This window comes from Sceloporus occidentalis, unplaced genomic scaffold, assembly GCF_023333645.1.
Source record: "Sceloporus occidentalis isolate IW3139 unplaced genomic scaffold, rSceOcc1.0.p SCAF_1, whole genome shotgun sequence".
In the NCBI taxonomy this organism is placed as follows: Eukaryota; Metazoa; Chordata; class Lepidosauria; order Squamata; family Phrynosomatidae; genus Sceloporus; species Sceloporus occidentalis.
This window is the reverse complement of record NW_028316981.1, coordinates 81,354,563-81,368,525: the sequence shown is the minus strand read 5'-3', so window position 1 is coordinate 81,368,525 and position 13,963 is coordinate 81,354,563. Positions and strand designations below refer to the sequence as shown.

Sequence of the window (13,963 nt, the reverse complement as noted above, 5' to 3'; positions counted from 1 at the left end):
CATACCTGTTTTTTTAAATAGGACATACTGAAATAGAATTGAGAATAGCCAAACCTTTTTACGTTAGGTTTGTAGTCTTTTTTTCACAATCACAATGTAATGCACATTTGCATTTCATCTTAGAATGCAGTCTGAAAATTACTTCATATGCCACAATGAGTAACACATCTAACTGTACTTGCTACTGTTACATTGTTTGATAGGATAATTTAAGTTGGCAAAACTAACTGCTAAAGAAGATGCAGAGGTGGCAGCTAGTATAGTTCGATTGTGGGTTTACCATGTGTACATATAGTCCTTTCTTTCACATGCACAACCACATTTTCTGTGCATCTTTGGTTTGATTTTTTTTTTAACATCAACATAGTTTCACAGATAAAGGGAGCTGCACTCACCTTTGAGCTCCCTATGACCTTTCACTTTCCACCAGCCTGGCTCCAATCCCAAAAGTGAGGTGGGCTGGAAGATGTGTGTGCAAAGGAATGGAGTGCTGGTTGCTTTTTCCTGTACTTGCCTTTTCCAGGCAGCAATTAAATTCCTTTCATTCAGCTTGATCCATGAAAAATGCAAAGGAATGGGAGCAAAGATTAATCTCCATGTCCTGGTGTAATTTGCAACATGGAGTGAATGTCAAGTTAATTTCACAAGCTGCACATTTAGATCCATGTTTTCAGCTAGTTTGCACAGATGTCCTTTTGCTTTTATTTTATGACAGGAGTATTTGCCAGTCTTTCTATAAAAATTCCTATAAACAATCCTGTAATAGATTTTTCCATCCAAAGTATGCCAAGTTGTTAAAATTACTTATTTTAAGCATGGCCAAAAATGATTTGGAATAAAATAATCTGCCCATGGTTCTAGTCTTATCTAAAGTAAGCACTGGTTTCAAAGGATGTAGTTTACACTATGTTGAAAGGCAACGGCATTTAAAATGCACACTGCTGGCACCATTTTATAGAAGCCATGGTTGGAGTATCGCTGAAAGTGAATGTGACTAAATCCAACTATGAACACTGGGATTGGAAGTGTTCTGTTGTTTCTAGTAAGGCCTAGTAATGACCAACATTTGCTGGATCATGCTGACTAGGGATAACTTTTGTGTTTGGTGAGCAGATGCCCCCACCCCAATAGTGTTCTACTTGATGAGTTTGGGAAAAACTTCAGAAGCTGCCTCCTGTGATTTAGGCCGCTGGTTTATTCAACGTAATATTGTCAATTTTAGTGGGATTGCAGACAGGATTCTCTCCTAATCCAACATTGAGTTTACTGGTATTCTCTAGTAGTCTGCCATCCAAGTACTAACCAGGCCTAGATCTGCTTAGCTTCTGAAATCAGACGCCACGTGTATACTAATACCCTCCAGTCCAAGGCATGGGGATTGTCATTGTAGCCTACAAATATTTGGATTCAAGCTCAGGTTAAAGTATTTAGATCATTAAACAGTCTGTAAGCACTTAGAATGGAATGGCATGATCAATAAAAGTCAGCATGGGCTTATCGCAAAGTCATGTCAGGGTAATCTTAGCTCTCTTTTTTGATAAAGTTACAAGCATGGCAAATGAGGGGAATGCTGTGGATTTAGTACCTTGATTTCAGTAAGGTTTTGACAACCCTCATGATATTAGTACAAAAAGGTTCATAAAACGTGGACTAGGCAATGTCACTTAGGTGGATTTGAAAAATTGTTTGACTGACTGAACCCAAAGGGTACCCAGTAATGGCTCCTCTTCATCTTGGAGAGAAGTGACTAGTGGGTGCCACAGGGTTCTGTCCTGGGTCCAGTGCTATTCAACATATTTATCAGTGGCTTGGATTTATCAGTGACTAGGAGCCCTGGTGGCACAGTGGTTAAATGCCTGTACTGCAGCCACTCACTTGCAAACAGCAAGGTTGTGAGTTCAATACCAGCCAGGGGATCAAGCTCAACTAAGGCTTGCATCCTTCTGAGGTCGCTGAAATGAGTACCCAGCTTGTTGGGGGCAATTAGCTTACACATTGTAAACCTCTTAGGGGTGCTTAAGTGGCACTGATAAGCAGTTTAGAAATGTACTTGCTATTGGATGATGGAATAGAGGGCATGCTTATAAAATTTGCAGATGACACCAAATTAGAAGTAGCCAATACCCTAGAGGACAGGATAAGAATTCAAAATCTTAACATATGAGAGAGCTGGACCAAAATTAACAAAATGAATTTCAATGGAGGGAAATGTAAGGCATTACAGTTAGGCAGGAAAAAATGGATGACAGCTGGCTTGACAACAGTACATGTGAAAGGGATATAGGGGTCTTAGTAGACCAAATGCTGAACATGAGTCAACAATGTGATGTAGCAGATAAAAAAGCCAATGCCATTTTAGGTTGCATCAGTAGGAGTATAGTTGTGTGTGTGTTTATCTCAAGAGAAGTAAAAGTACCACTTTATTCTAGATCAGACCTCACTTGGAATGTTGTGTCCAGTTCTGGCACCATAATTCAAGAAGGATGGATCATGCCCAGAGGAGGAGGAACAAAATGTTGAGAGGCCTGTAAGCTATGCTTTATGAGAAGCAGTTTAGGGCACTGGGTATCTTTAGCCTAGGGAAGAGAAAGTTAAGAGGTCCCATGATAACCATGTTTAAAATATTTGAAGGGATGTCATATTGAGGATAGAGCAAGCTTGGACATGGAGCAGTGGATTCAAACTACAGAAAAAGGGATTCCACCTAAACATTAGGAAAAACTTCCTGACAGTAAGAGTTGTTTGACATTTGAATATGCTGCCTCAGAGTTGTGGAGTTGTCTTCTTTGGAGGTTTTAAAACAGAGGCTGGGTGGACATCTATTGGCACTTTGTGTCTTCCTGCATGACAGGGGTTGCATTGGATGGCCCTTGGGGTTTCATCTAAGATGCTATGATTCTGCCATCATCTGGAAAACAAGGGCACCAGACCTATTTAGTATGATTGAATAACGCACTCTGAACATACCATAAAAGACAGATCAATATAGCTCATTTCCAAGCATCCAGATAAGGAAATCCTGAAGGAGAAGAGAGATGCTGTTCAGGTATGGCACATATAAGAAATGATGGTTGGCTTGGTCTACTGGCTCTTAAGTGCACAAGGTCTAAGAAGTAGCACTGATCAATATTTAAGCTGAAGATTCTGCCCTCTACACCATACCAGGAAGTTTTCTTATAGGTCTCAAAGCAAGATTGCAGACCATTTCACAAGATACAGCAGTTTCAGTAACCATTTTTAATCCACCAGTTCCCCTGCCCCATGATTTTTCATGTAGTTTTGCGAGTGAAGAGCAAGGCTATCTTTGTATCCTCCCAACAATGCGCAGACAACACATTGAAAACTAGAAACTACCTTCTGTCCGCTTTATGCCATAGTCCTGTTCTTGGTGGGCACTCCCCAAGCCCAAACAACTATTTGTAGGTAAACTATACCTCAAATGTGTTTTTCTAGCTGCTTTTTTTTTTTGGGGGGGGGGGGCTCAAAAGTCACAAGGAGAGTTCTCCCAAAGGTTGCTTAATTTCTACCCTGACACTAATCTGATGTGCAAACTATTCTAAGCAAGCAACCTGTGGCTCATGGGAAGATCACTATAGTACTGCCCAATTCAAAGGCATCACCCAATACTGCCAGAGTGAACAAACACCCAAAACATGCATGGGCTCATGTGGTTCTCCAGAGACTGTTTGCACTGCAGTTCCCAACATTCTTCTCTATTGGCAATGCTGCGCAAAACTGCTGAGGCCTGTCATCCAACAGCTGGAGACTGCATCAGTTCTCAAACCTGATCTAAATTCTAGGTTGTGAAATTTGGAGCAGGACAATTGTTTGAAGGCAAAGCATGTAGCCACCCTGACATAAAGTTATCAGACCTCTGTAGGACTTTAGTGCTAGATTCTACCTCAACATTAGAAGGAACTTCCTGACAGTAAGGCCTGTTTGACAGTGGAACATACTCCCTCGGAGTGTAGTGGAATCTCCTTCCTTGGAGGTGTTTAAGGAAAGGCTGGATGGCCATCTGTCGGGGATGCTTTGATTTAGATTTCCTGCATGGCAGGGGGTTGGACTGGATGGCCCTTGCGGCCTCTTCCAACTCTATGATTCTATGATTTCCCTTTGAGGCCAACTGATGGTAGGGCTTCCTGGACAGGCTGCTAAGGTGGCAAGGTATACACTCTTTGGACTATGGTATGTTTCTAACATCTAGATTTCAATCTCACTGCAGCTTTTTTTAACCTCCTCTCTGGTACATTAGTTCTTCCTCTAAGGACATTAGTTCCACAAAGACAGAACTGTTAAATAGTCCACTAACACAGCACTTTTGAGATAGCCAGAACAGAGCTAAGAGAATTCCATCTGCATATTTGGGTGTCTATCTGCACTACAGTTGTATCAATTTGATATCACTTGTGGCAGGGCCCTAGAGGCTCCAGAAATTAGTTTTTGAAGGAAACTGGATTTTGCTGTCCACCACACTGGCTTGCATGCAAAGACCTATATTCCACAACATAGCTTGTGCTTGTTACCACTGGAAGCTGCTGCAACATACACACAGGTTATGCTGGATTATCTTTGGATACCACAGGGGGGCACTGCCACCTTCTTCACCGAGAGATCTTCCAGACTGGTCTGAAGTGCGAGTTCTTGCAAATACAACTTTGGATTTTGCCTGCTGTCGTCACCTCTGCATCTACTTTCATTCTTTTGAGGTCTGTCTGTAGCAATTTCATGGATCTGTATTATGGTTCTCCCAGGTTTTTTTTTTCTTTTAAATTGGGTCATGGCTTGCTGAAGACAAATTTGAAATGTTCTCTTCTTTCAAATTTTGTTGTTAGGAGTTATAGTGCAAAAGTGCCATTTCACTGATGTACTGCAACTCCTAAAGAAAACACAATGGGAAAGAAAAGAGGAGCATATTTTTCTGATATGTCTCAGAATTTAAAAAACCCACTTCAAAGTGGGGATAAAATGCTGCAGGTGCAGGGTGACCCGATGTCCTAAATGCAAAGGAGAAGGTACCACAAAAGACATTCAAGAAAAATATTGAACATTACATAATAAAAGCTAAAACCACTAATATAGATATGAATTAATGCTTTTAGTCATGTTCTAAAATGAAGACCTTTTGAAATTCCTCTTGGACAGAAAGTGAAATGGAGGACATGTCCTGGAAAAAAAGGATGCCTGGTCATCTCTGTAGCTGGTGCCGAGAATCGCTGTAAATTGGTCTAGGACAGTAGACATTTCATTTGGCTGCTTTTTAAAAAAATAATCATGGAATAGCAACAAATACTGCACGTTTGGTGTCACAGTGACTTCAGATGGGAAAGATGTTGCAGGCTCCCCAAAGCAGTTTTTGAAGCTAGCAGGGTTCCTGCAGCACCCCCTGTGTGAAAAGCTAACATAAACATGTATTTTCCTGCTCCCGGAGGAGTTTTAAACTTTAACAATTGGTGCACAGCACTCTGAAGCTCCAAGTGTTTTTAAAACACGTGCATACAACTTGTAGTCAGGATTTAATTCTGCTGGTCTGCATTTCCAGGCCTGTTGCAACTACAGGAGGTCCATGTGGTAAAAGCTGAAACTACCCACTGCCCGAAGCTGGTGAAGTTCATTCTCAAGACTAGCCTCATCTGATTCAGCCATGATGAGCTAGAATGCCATTCTTAGCTCTTTGGAGAAGGGACAGCATTCATATCATAATAAAAACCACCTTCTTGTGAGAGCACTGCCTCCACCAAGAGAAGAGACTGGCTTGCCCTCTTTGGTATACATCATACATTTATTAGTGAATATCCCTCTCAAAATCAGCCACAACATTAAAAAAAATAATGATTGCACTACTTGGTCAAGCAGAACTAGCAACTTTCATTTTAAAAAAAGTACAAATCTGTTAAAAATTTCAATCAGTATAATACACATATATATAATACAACATACTAGTTATGTTAAATGCTACAAACCAATATGATTCCAATGGAATGGAAAAACAAAACACTTTTTAAAAGAGATTTAAGAACCTTTTTCTTCTTCTCTATATATTAGCCTTTTTCAAATACATACATGGGAAAAATGAGGTAACTGTAAATGTGCAAGTAACAGAGCAAAAAAAATTATATATATATATTTATAATATATATAATATATATATATATATTTTCTAACACAGAACAAATGCCCTGGTGCCCTACAGGGAGGCTCTTCTCCTTGTAGGGTGAAGCTGAGCTATCCCTCTGGAGGGCACGGGACTGGTATAAAAGAACAGTAAACAGTCCACTATCCCACCACAGGAAATCATTGGTAAACAGTGGCATCTACAGCGCAATCAGCAATCACAAACATCCTAAATAAATGTTTTAGTCATTTTTTTGTCTTTTTTTGTTTTGTTTTAATGATAATAATTTTAGCTGCTCATTGGAATAAATTCTGCAGCACACGAGCTGTGAGCTTTCGAGTCACCATCAGAAGAACCGTAAGGCTTTTCTAACCTCCCCACCCCCAAATAACCTTTCGGGGAGGAAAAAGATGGCAGGGGAAGGAGAAGAGAGCATTGAAAACAGAGTGGCATCGGCACTATTCCGATTGGCTATAAATATAGAAACACCTCCTGCAGGCTGGTTTTTTTAAAATATATAATATATACACAGTAAAGACCTTTGGTTATTTGTGTCATGTGGCTAAGGTTTTATTTGTATTTTATTTATTTTTTCCTTTAAAAAGCTGTGAAACGAGGGGGGAAGGCTGGGGCAGGAGGTGGGTCTGACACAAGGCACTGGCTTGACGTGAAGGGGGAGAGGAGAACTGATTGGTCACTGAAGGCATAGGAAGAAGGGAGCTGCTGGTGTCTGTGCAGTTTTACTATGGCAAGTGGCCCATTCCTTTGTGTGTGTTTGCACGCACAGGCACAAGGGCCAGGATCTGGCTTAAGATGTCCAACTGCAGCTATCCAAACCCTTGGATAAAATAAAGTGGGGAGGAAGAGGTTAAAAATTATTTGACCTTATCCAAATGATTGCACCATAACCTGCATCAGCCAAAGCACAAACAGGAAAGAAAAGCAAGAACCATAAAAAATAGTCATCTTCATTCATCATAAATTCAGGTCACTGAGTTTCTTTTTAAGAAAGAAAGGTGGGTCCTGCCCATAGTTCAACCGATTAGTTTCTAATTTGCTGATTCTAGCAGCAGGCCAGCTGCTTATGTCAAACAAAGATTGCAAGTCAACTGCAGGACAACCTACACCTTGCTGCTTCTTGCCTGTCCAGTTCTGTCTCTTGATTCCAGGAGTTGAGGGGCCGAAGGACAGCACTATGCTGGACTAAGACTGGAGAGGTTCAAAGTGGTTCCCAGCCAGTCTCATCCTTGCACCTAGCACCTCAAAGACTTCCTAACTGTACATGGGTCAAGAGTTCCAGCAACTGCCAGGGGAGAAGAGCTGCTCACCCCTGCCACATATGGCTATGAGCACCAGTGGCAAGAGGCCCAGCTGGGCAGCCCCAGCCATTCCAAAGGCCTTTCCACCTGCTTTTGAGGTAAGTATTGCTAAAAGCCGGTGTGCTCAGAAAAAAAAAAAAAGCCCACTGGCAGCTACAATGTGCCTGCTTGCTGTTTTAAGAGAGGCCCCTTCCCCTTGTCTGCTACCATCCCAAACAGCACACCGAGAAAAGAGTCAAGTAGGAAGCCATCTCCCTTGCATGCTCCACTCCCCACTGGCTGGTTCATCCTAATCAAACCTCTTGCTTTTATCATCCATGCCTCCTTGTATTCATGCAGCCCTTTCTCAGAGTGGTGTTGGACGCTACTCGTTTGGATCCAGCACGTGTACAGCTTTCTTCCAGGTCATAAATTCATTTGAGCCCCTTGCTCTAATGCAACCAGGCTGCAGGAGCAGCTGGACACCACCATCCTAGACGAACAGGAAAATCACAGCCTAGTCCCAGCCCAGTCCTGAGGATCTCTCCACTGTTCCTGCTCTCACCTGCTGCTACCCACTCCAAAACAGGAGGGCAAAGAGACCTAAAACCCAGGCTGAGACACCACTTGAAGGGGGTGTTTCATTGAGGGGGGGGAAGGCCAGTAGGTGCAGAGCAGGCAGAAAGGTGCAGAAAAGCAAATCTCCACCTTGTGGCTGGCGGAGATTGAAAACTGAACGGTCCCACTCTTGCCTCGCTGGATCACTAACTGATTCAAAACAAGACTCCCATGCTGGTAATAACTGCAGAGAGGGAAGGTGCCAGGGGTGGGAGCAGGGAAAGGAATAGATCAGCTGATGCAACATCTCCCCTCTCTGAAGCACCATGAAGGAGACGCTGTCCCTGCCAAGCTCCTTTTTCAAAGACAACTATTAACCAATCGGCAGCTCTAAACCTTGGCACCCCTACTTCAGAATAAGTCCAGCAAACCACCTTGCCTTCTCTGGGCCCAGCTGGATTTCCAATTTGTCTCTTATTTGGAGTGGGGGAGGGGAGAGAGAAATGCCCTGAAAAGCGTTAACGGTCCTTGTGAGGCGTTGCGGACATGTGCAGTACAGTGCATGGCAGTAATCAGCTGAGCAAAAAGAACTCCCTCTTCCCCACCCCCCCATCACCCCACAGCTGGCTAGAGAGATAGCCAATACCAAGTTCCAAGCTGGTCATAACATGCATGCATAATTTGTGAACATTTACATTAGGTTTTGTCATCCTCTCCGAGTCTTCCACCAGGCTTCAGAACACAAACCAACTACACGGCGAGGGCTTCTCTCTTGCTCCACAATATAATCATGCAAAACAACTTTTTTTTTAAATTGTAACAATTACAGATTTCTGGTAACAGGGTGGCAGGTTGGTTGCTTTCTTGCTTCAAATCAGCAGGTGTTTTTAGGTAGGATAGTGTAGGTGTGCAGATACAGGAAGGCACACAACTCAAGTGTATGCTTTGTTACAGCAAAAAACACCCAAGGTACCTGACCCAGAGCACAAGCATCAGGCCATGCGGAAAAAGTCATCAGGGTGGTGGCAGCAGTAGGCCAAACTTGATGGGGAGTGGGAGAGAAAGAAAAAGAAAATGCAGGCTAGAAGAGAATGGAAATACCTGCCGGGTCCTATGGAAAGCTGATGCGGAATTGCATACAGCAGTTGGGAGGGGAGAAAGAGGAAGGATCACCAGATGGGCTTCTTCCATCATAGTAAGCACAAGGGTAGACAACAAGAAGATTAATAAATAATTCCCCATCTGCTCTTTGCCCAGCATTCCTGCTGCCGAGAGCCTCACAGCTTTCAGGGGCTTAGCCTGGGCCAGTACAGAGCAGTGGGGGTGGGATTTAGATGGGAGGGCTGAGGGCTTCTGCTTCAGTCTGTTAAGCATCTTCCCCCTTCCCTGCAGGAGGAAAGCAGGGAGTGGAGGAGAAGGGCACACAGAAGACAATCTCCCAGGAATATTTTAAAATCAGTGGCACAAACTTGATTGAAGTTTCACAGAGGTTAGTGCCTAGGAAAGGAGTAGAGATGAGGGTGGGGGGCCCAACTGTAATGGGGTTTTTGTGTATGCATATGTGTCTACCTGGGAAGAGGAAAACACATTGATCTTAACATGATTTGGAGCCCCAAGATATGGGTCCTGAAAAGACAACACTCCTATCTGATTATGTCAATGACAAATGGAGTCAGCTGCATTGTCACAAAGATTCTCACCAAAACACTCCCTCCTGCCTCTCTTTTGAGGGAAAATGGGTCTTTCTCCTGCCCCCACTTTCCCAAACTACTTGAAATGAATGACAAGGAGGTAGGTATAGGACATTGCTGGGCCTTGTTTAGGCCTTTTTTTAAAAAAAAACTCCACTCCCTACTAGTTATGAGAGCACTCCTGAACCCCCTCCAGACATTTCAGGCAGGTAGCAGGAAGGCTGAGAATCAAGAGGGGTTACACTGGAGCCTGGGAAAGAGATGCTTGTAGGAAAAACCAGAAGCCAGCACTGGGCAACAATTTGCACAGGGAGAGCCACCCATGTCGTTGGCAAGGCCTTGGGGTGCCTCACATCAGCACCACAGCCAGCCAATCTACTTTGCTGCTGCCAACGCTTACCTGCCATGCCACACTGTGCTCTGGGTGAGTGGGTGGGGTGGGGTGGGGTGGAAGCAGGGATTTCATCATCCTGTCTCCACTTTGGGCTGATTGACTTTTGAGCCCGCTCCCCCAATCTGATGCTGCCTAAAAGGAATGAGTTCAGACTAGAAACTGGATCAAACAGTCACACAATCAAAACTAAAAACAGAAAAGGAAAACTATAAATTCAAAAAAAAAAAAAATAGGGGGAGAAGGAATGCAAACACCTGGAGAGTAAATGGCGCAAGGATAGAGAGTCTTTGGAGTGCAGAGCACACAGGGACACCTCCCCCTTCAAAGCATGACACCGCGGAGCCAGCTCTACCAGTAAGCTCAGTCCATGCCATGGGGTGAGGGGGAGGGGGGTGTCATAACATTGCTTATTTTCTCACCACATCCCAGGAGAGGCCCCAGAGGTTAAGCATACAGGCCGGCCCAAGCCCCTGGTCCAAGGTCCGTATCCTGGAGTGAAATTTGTGCAGCAGTGTGTTGAGGAGCCTCACTCGGCCTCCCGGTGCACTTCTGAGGCATCTGCCCGGCATATTGGGCATGTGCGATTGGCCTGCAACAAAGGAAGAAAACTTTGGAGGGAGGGTGCCATCTGGCCAACTTCATGTATTGTAGACACTCCATCTGGCCTGCTACACAGATGCCCAAGCAGCAGCTCTGTTTTTCAGGCTGTTTAGCTAAGCCAAGCAATAACACCAGGTTAAGGTGTAGCTACATCTACATTTTAAGGGAAGGACCACAGAATAATTTGGTCAATTCAGTGTAAAAAGCCTAAAACCTGTGGTGTTAATTTTGTGATTCAAACCAATCTAATTCATCCTATTAGTCAGATGTCCAATTATTTTAAAAATATATCCTACACAGCAGTTTTAAAGGGGACACACAGATAGAAATTACTAAAAGAGTACCATTTTCCCCTAATCATCCTTTACAAAAAAGGATACATAATGTATATACAGTACACATGCAAACTCTCTCTCTCTCTCTCTCTCTCACACACGCGCGTATCATACACACTAAAGCAGAAAGCACTGTATTGTACACATGTATCCTTCAAAATCAATGTGTTGCACACAAACACCGCTGCAGCCAACTACACCATCAATTGGACACAGACATAGATTCGTTGAAGGATGGCACCATCTATGGGACATTGATCATTTTCTCCTAACTGCAAGATGAAGAAGTAATGGATATATAAAAAGGCAGGAGGGATGGGATTTTCAAGGTATCAACCAGCAGTTAATAAGGGCTACTTTCATTCCAGCACCAAGTTAAAACATAGCTCTTTCTTAGACTTTGAGACCTAATTGATCTGATCCAAATCTGCATGAGTCCATGCTTTTAAATTGTTAAGTGTTTTAAACTGTCTTGTTCTAACTCATCAAATTGTTTAATATGTTTTTAATCTGTTCAAATTTCCTCTTTACTGTTTTGAGTTGTTTTAAATTAGTTGAATTTATTTTATGGCATGCTGCCCCAAGATCCCTTCAGACAGGATGGGGTATAAATATTCAAATACTTTTTTTTTTAAAATAGTGAAAGCTGCACCCACAGGTCCTCAGAAACTTTCCTTTGGGTCAGAAACTATTAAAATAATAACCAGGAGGCATGAAAAAGGAAGAAATAATAATAATAAAAAACAATAAAGGGAAGTAAGCAGTCGGTCCTTCCAAGGATGGTCCCAGGATTTAGGTTATTCAACCTGTTCACAAATGATATGGTGAAGGTTGTTAATGATACCAAATTATTCAGTGAAAGCCCAAGTACTCCAATAACATAAGAAATAAATAGATAAAACAGAACCCCACCCCAAATATTGACTCAAACTGCAGATACAGGAGAAAAGACAAATTTAGATCTATTAACAGAGTGAAGTAGTATTTCAAATGTACAAACATTTATTTATAGATTTATGAGAAAGCATGATTATACTGGCCATTTATGTCCTTTTCTAATAATTCCCAACATAACATTTGCCCTTTCTCTAAAAAAAAATGCAACAAAAACACATTTTTGTTGGGGTACACCCTTTTGCTATTAGGAAAGGCTAAAGAATTTTTTTCTTCAGTAGGAATAGAGAGAAGGAGAGCTCTGGTAGGGCAGCAAACATGATAGAAGATTACGAAGTTATCAATGATGTGGGAAAGCTAGATACTACTTCACACACTGTGTTCTAACATGACATTTGAAGCCACAAAAATTAGGCAGTGGCCAGGGGCTAAGACAAAAAATTAACAGAAGATACTGATCATGAATGTTAAACCGGAACTTTGGTACTTAGTGTGAAAGTTCCTTCTCTGCATCTGTGAGGAGAGAAACCTTCATGCTGGGCCTGGTTTTTCACTTGCACTTCGCAGGCAGGGCTTCTCAATCTGTCAATCACACTTACCAGCCTAAAAGGGAGAGCCAATCCCACCTTTGGAAAAGCAGGTAATTCAGAGCCCCACTCTCCCTGGCCTAGATTCTCTCTGCTGAACTAATCAACCTGACAATTTAGCTGACCCTTTAGCTACTCTCACCGACGGACTGAAGATCAGTCTCCCTAGTGAAATAAGCATATCACCACTTGCATGATGAACTGTGCCTTCCTCCCTCCACTTCTTTATGTGGGCTTTGGTGGCCATATTGTCCATCCAGATCAACACAACTGCCTTGCACTTCCAACTGCAGACTAAGGAATGCTAAACAAACCACCTGTAACTCCAGCTGGTTGATATTGTGTACCTTCTCCCTGCGTGACTACAGGCCCTATGACATCTGTTCACTGTAGTGCACCCCTAACCCCACAAACTAGCATTAGTCATGATAACCACTCTTCCCAGATCCTGAATAGGCATCCTTCTCATCAACACCTCTGAAAGCCACCAATGCAGAGAAAATCTCACTGTGGGGCTTCTGGGCAGTATGTTCATGAAATGGAAGAAGGAACCACTGTAGCTCCCTCAGATAGAACCTGGCCCAAGGAACTGAGTCTAAACAAGCCACCATCAACCCCCCAAACTGTCCTGACTCCAGTGGTGTCACTAGGGGGATGCAGGGGTGCAGACCACACCAAGTGACACACTAATCTTGGGGTGACACCACTGCTCCTCAAAACACCTACTTTTGGCAGAAATGGGCTACGGCACCCATTTGCTTCTCTTTAAAATGCTTTAAAAGATAGTTGGGAGTGTGGTGAAGCTCAGTGAGAGGCAAAAAAACCAAATTTCACTAAATATATGTAAATACATTTAAGTTGTGTGCATGATATTGTAATATGAAGGTATAATTTTAATTTTACTAAGGATTCTATATGGTGTGAAATGGGAGGTCAATGGGGAGGTGGCACCATGACTTATCGCACTTGATGACACCAACCCTAATGACACCACTGCTGGACTCAAAACCCTCTGGATCAAAGGCTTCTGCCTTCTGTTGTTCGGGGGGCGGGGGAATCCTGTGTTGGGATGTGTCTATGATAGTCCCCAAATGCTGGATCCATTGAACTGGCTCCCGATGCCTCTTCCTTATTAACCACAACCTTGTGATACTCCAGACAATCTATGGTGACCCAAACATTCTCCTGGCCTTTCTCTGGGGAAGGTAGATGGACCAAAAGGTCATACTGGTATGGGTAGACATATGCTCCTCTCACGCTTCGATTTACCACCAATGCAACCAACAGCTTTGTAAATATGCAAGGGGAAACTGACAAACTGAATAGCAAAGCTCTGTTCCAGAAGTGACCCTCCAGGTAGGCAAACCTGAGGTACTTCCTGTGAACAGGGTGTACTGGAATGGGCAAATATACCTCCTGGAGTTTGATATACACATACATACACACCCTTCTTGCACTCCTTTCAGAATTGATTGCACAATTTCCATGCAG

The 13,963-nt window shown here is 43.0% G+C and overlaps 1 protein-coding gene across 1 annotated transcript in view; it reads right to left on the bottom strand.

Annotated features, from left to right (window-relative positions):
* Nucleotides 1-5,763: 5,763 nt before the first annotated feature.
* The window catches only part of RNF44 (ring finger protein 44), a 53,047-nt gene continuing 44,847 nt past the window's right edge, over nt 5,764-13,963 (bottom strand). The window contains exon 11 of the mRNA XM_089527397.1: nt 5,764-10,645. Within this exon, the coding sequence (XP_089383523.1) occupies nt 10,583-10,645 (63 nt within the window). The 3' untranslated portion in view covers nt 5,764-10,582. The remainder of the gene's footprint in view (nt 10,646-13,963) is intronic.